We start from the raw sequence: 5,000 nt of genomic DNA on the forward strand, positions 1-5,000 counted from the left end.
CCTCCCTCTCTCCCAGAGAGTATAGTTTAGTCATAGTATCTTACACACTCATTATGTCCATAAAGCTTAATATAGAAAGCATTCCTCACTCTGTTGGGAAAACTGAGTTTGATTTTGTGAGCAAAGCGCACATTTATGTGAACATAAAAAGTTGTATGTAAGTGTATGCGTGCGTGCGTGTGTGTACAGACATACAGTACTTGTGTAGTTATAAAGGAAAAAGAAAAGATGATGCCAAACACAGAGGAACAGATAGTGAGAGAGAGAGAGAGAGAGAGAGAGGGGGGGGGAGACAATGGAGATACAGAAGTGAGAGAACAGCTAAGAAAACAGACAAAGAGTGGAAGAGAACAATTTCTTAGGAAAGAAATTGGAATGTGCAAAGAAAGAAATGTAGAGAATGAAAGAGAGGATGTCGACAGTAGTAGAGAGTGGAGAGAGAGAAAAGAATGAAGGTAGCAAGGCAAGACAATGCAGGGTGAAAGAGGAGAGAGGACTGTGAACAGGGTGGACAAAGAAGAAAAAGAATGAGAGTAAGAACAAATAATGTACATAGCTATAGGACAGAAAGAGAAAGAAAATAATAAAGTAGATAGAGGAGCAAGACAAAAAAGAAGAGAGAGAGAGAGAGAGAGAGAGAGAGAGAGAGAGAGAGAGAGAGAGAGAGAGAGAGAGAGAGAGAGAGAGAGAGAGAGAGAGAGAGCTGGTGTGGCCCCACCTTCTCCCCCGGCGTGACTGATATCCTCCAGATGCAGTGCATGTAGGCAGAGTAGCCGTTAGGGAAGCCCGGGGACGAGAAGTTACCGCTGCTCTCCTGCAGGCTGTCGCCACATCCTGAACACACACATGCACACACACACAAGCACGTATGCACGCGCATGCACACACACACACACACACACATACACAAGCATGTATGCACCCAAAGTGCACACACACACACACACACACACACACACACACACACACACACACACACACACACACACACACACACACACACACACACACACACACACACACACACACACACACACACACACACACACACACACACACAGGAGAGAGGGGGAGAAAGACACAGCATAAGAATTCAATCCACACAAACACTTGCATAAGTTGACTCACACAGACACACTCACACACCCACATACTCACACCTGCACGAGCATGAGGAGTTGACCCACACCTCTGGGCTAAAGGTTATCTGTGACTTTCTGGTGCAACACAGCTTTGTGCAGTTAGGAGGACTCTATGACTCAGTATACTGAAGGAGGGAGAGAGAGAGAGAGAGAGAGAGAGAGAGAGAGAGAGAGAGAGAGAGAGAGAGAGAGAGAGAGAGAGAGAGAGAGAGAGAGAGAGAGAGAGAGCATTGATGCATGTATAAATGTTAGTTGGATATACTGTATGTACAACCATATCCATACCATATCCAATTATTTGTATGACTGCTTTGGCAACATGAGTGTATTCATATTCGTCATGCCAATAGAGCTCTTTGAATTGAATTGAATTGAATTGAGAGAGAGAGAGAGAGAGAGAGAGAGAGAGAGAGAGAGAGAGAGAGAGAGAGAGAGAGAGGAGAGAGTCACATCTCCCTCATTCACTCAAAAGCACATTCTCTCTCTCTCTCTCTCTCTCTCTCTCTCTCTCTCTCTCTCTCTCTCTCTCTCTCTCTCTCTCTCTCTCCACCATCTCCTAAATAATGCACTCAATCTCCCACAGAGCCCTACAGCCTTTTCAGAACAGCACACTGGAAAATGTCAAACTGACACTGACTTACAGGTAGCCACTATCCAGCAACATTTCGCAACGGCTGTTACCACAGATATTTCAAGAGCCCTTTACAACAATATGCAAAACATTTCAACACAATAATAACCAACATGCAAAACAAGCCATTATATCATATACCACACAAATAAGAAAAACATGTCATAACATCACATAGCAGCCAATATCCAACACATTTCATAATAGCAACATTTCCTAACAGCCAATAACCAACGCATTTCATAACAACCAATTGCCAAGAATCCACGTCCAATTTCATGAGACCCAATGCACATATATTGAGCCCAAGCCCAACACACTCTATCAATACATCCAACACATTTCATACAACTTTTCACCAGAAACCATACAGTGCATCAATGAATGATGGCCAACCTGGATTCACAAGCTCCAATTCAGTGCAACATATTCCGAATGACTTGGTTTTACCTACCAAATTCAACCAGGTGATTGTCCTAATTGGAAAGGCAAAACCAGGTAACGTGGAATACGTGGCACTGGACTGTAGCTTCTGAATCCAGGTTGGCAATCACTGCTTTATATATCATATTTCAAGAACCACTTTTCAACAATAGATTAGATTATACTTTATACTTTATTATCATGCAAGCATGAAAATTGCCTTTGGTCTCACAGGGTAAAAAACAGGATATAAACACAGATAGACACAAATAGACAGAAAACATGTAACAGTCCATATCCAAAACATTTCACAACGACCTATTTCCAACACGGCGCACACATTTAAAGGGGTATGCCACTATTTTGGGGCTTAATACAGTTAAAATCGTTGGCCGGGGTTTATAAAGGTGGGAAAGTGTCTTATTTGTCATGTTAAGCATTGAAGCCAGAGCCATACAGTGAACAGAGTCAGGCGATCTCCGCTGTGTCCTAAGGCCGACTTCCTCATTAGCAAAATTAGCTGTTTTAGCTTCTCAGTACTGCTCAGCGTTGCGAATGTTAGTTCCTAGTAGTGGGCGTAGCACACAGCAAATGCAATGCGATGCAATGCAGGGAATATGACAAGACTTGCTGTTCGTAGTAATAACTTCAGATAAACATCACAGGTGCTAAAAGTGTTTTGTGATTATCACCGCCGAGACAGTTGATAGTTTACATATTTATGGTGATTACCCCGCAGTATAGTTCGTTAGTCCTTATTTTTGGCTGTTAATGTGGTGATTCTATTCTACAGCTGCTTTAGGCACTCCCTTATCTCGCTGAAAGGCGGGGCTGCAATTTAATTCCTGGTCCTCCAATCGCGTAACTCTGTTCACTGTATGGCTCTGATTGAAGCAAGTTAAAAGAGGGAGTATATAGCTAAGCTAGTGAAAGTCAATGGATCACTGTAGCATGTAACATGCTACAAGGATCCATTGACTTTCACTAGCTTAGCGACATGCTCCCTCTTTTAACTTGTCTTAAAGCAAGACAACGGCTTACATGAAAAATAGGACACTTCACCACCTTTATAAACCCTGGCCAACGATTTTAACTGCATTAAGCCCCAAAATAGTGGCATACCCCTTTAATAGGACCCTGGGGGCAATGGGGCTCTGTGGGCTGGTGAACCTGGGTTTGGCTCCGGCCTGAGGATATGCTCTCTCTCTCTCTCTCTCTCTCTCTCTCTCTCTCTCTCTCTCTCTCTCGTTTAAATAATAAAGGTGTAAAGCCCAAGTACTAAATTACTTAAAAAATCCAACACATTTCATGCAACTACATTTGCAACACATTTCATGAGAACAAATACCCAAGTCATCAAGAACCAATACCCAACTCATTCCATGACACGCAATACCCAACATATTTCATGAGAACCAGTACCCGACAAATTCCATGATAACCAATACGCAATATATTTCCTCCAATATCCAGCATAATCTAGAACAACCCGTTTCACATTTCATAGGACCCCATATCCAACACATTTAACAAGAACCAATACCCAACAGAAAACACCACATTTCACAGGAACCAATGGCAACACATTTTACATCGAGCTGAGCTTTAAATCACTGCTAAATAATGAGCAAGGGGAACATAACCGAGACAGGGATTCAGACTGAATACCAGAGGGAAATATATGGTAGCAAAGCTCCATTACACATACACACATGCGCACACATACATGCGCACACACACGCGCGCACACACACAGACGCGCGCAAGCATGCAGGCACGCACGCATGCATGCACAAACACACTGTTCTTTTTCCATTGAAATGGAAAACAGCTTTGTTGGTGTCTTGCAAGGAAGAGATGGAGGTAGAGAGAAAGAGAGAGAGAGAGAGAGAGAGCGTATATCTATCTGTACGTGTGTGTGTGTGTGTGTGTGTGTGTGTGTGTGTGTGTGTGTGTGTGTGTGTGTGTGTGTGTGTGTGTGTGTGTGTGTGTGTGTGTGTGTGTGTGTGTGTGTGTGTGTGTGTGTATGTGTGTATGAATGCTTGAATGCTTGAGTGTGTGTCCCTGCATGCACGCGTTTGTGTGTGAGTAAGAGAGGCAGATAAAGATTAGACAGTACGTGTTCATGTGTGTCCGTGAGAGTGTCTGACCGAGTGAGCGAGTGAGAGATAAATGGAAGGGAGGGGGGGGGCTGTAAGAATAGAGGAAGAGAGAGAAAGTAAAGAGAGAGACCATTCTTCATCGCCTGCATTAAAACATAATGAATAGTCTGATGACAGGCTCTCCACTGGCTGGAATGCAGATGTAACTATGAACACAGAGTGGGAGGAACAACTCTGATTGTGTGTGTGTGTGTGTGTGTGTGTGTGTGTGTGTGTGTGTGTGTGTGTGTGTGTGTGTGTGTGTGTGTGTGTGTGTGTGTGTGTGTGTGTGTGTGTGTGTGTGTGTGTGTGTGTTTGAGAGAGAGAGAGAGAGAGAGAGAGAGAGAGAGAGAGAGAGAGAGAGAGAGAGAGAGAGAGAGAGAGAGAGAGAGAGAGACTCACTCTCAGAGTATTACCCTCCCACATACTACACACACTCACACAAGTATACGCACAATTTTCCACAGACGGCAAACGCACGCACACACGCACACACACACACACAGGTACCCTGCCACTTGTGGAAATGTTGTAAAAAAGGAATCCTCTCTCCTGGGCTCATTACCTGCACAGACACATGTTTTTTTTTACACAGCCTGCCCTGGGTTATTAAACATGTGGCCCACAGGCTGGTTCTCCCTACCTCCCTCCATTCTCTGTCCG

At 43.8% G+C, this 5,000-nt stretch overlaps 1 protein-coding gene across 1 annotated transcript in view; it reads right to left on the reverse strand.

The window, feature by feature from the left end:
• bmp1a (bone morphogenetic protein 1a) overlaps nt 1-5,000 on the reverse strand; it is a 128,476-nt gene that overhangs the window by 31,091 nt on the left and 92,385 nt on the right. The window contains exon 8 of the mRNA XM_063195757.1: nt 719-834. Coding sequence (XP_063051827.1) covers nt 719-834 — 116 coding nt within the window. The remainder of the gene's footprint in view (nt 1-718; nt 835-5,000) is intronic.

Source organism: Engraulis encrasicolus, chromosome 3 (genome assembly GCF_034702125.1).
Source record: "Engraulis encrasicolus isolate BLACKSEA-1 chromosome 3, IST_EnEncr_1.0, whole genome shotgun sequence".
Lineage (NCBI taxonomy): Eukaryota > Metazoa > Chordata > Actinopteri > Clupeiformes > Engraulidae > Engraulis > Engraulis encrasicolus.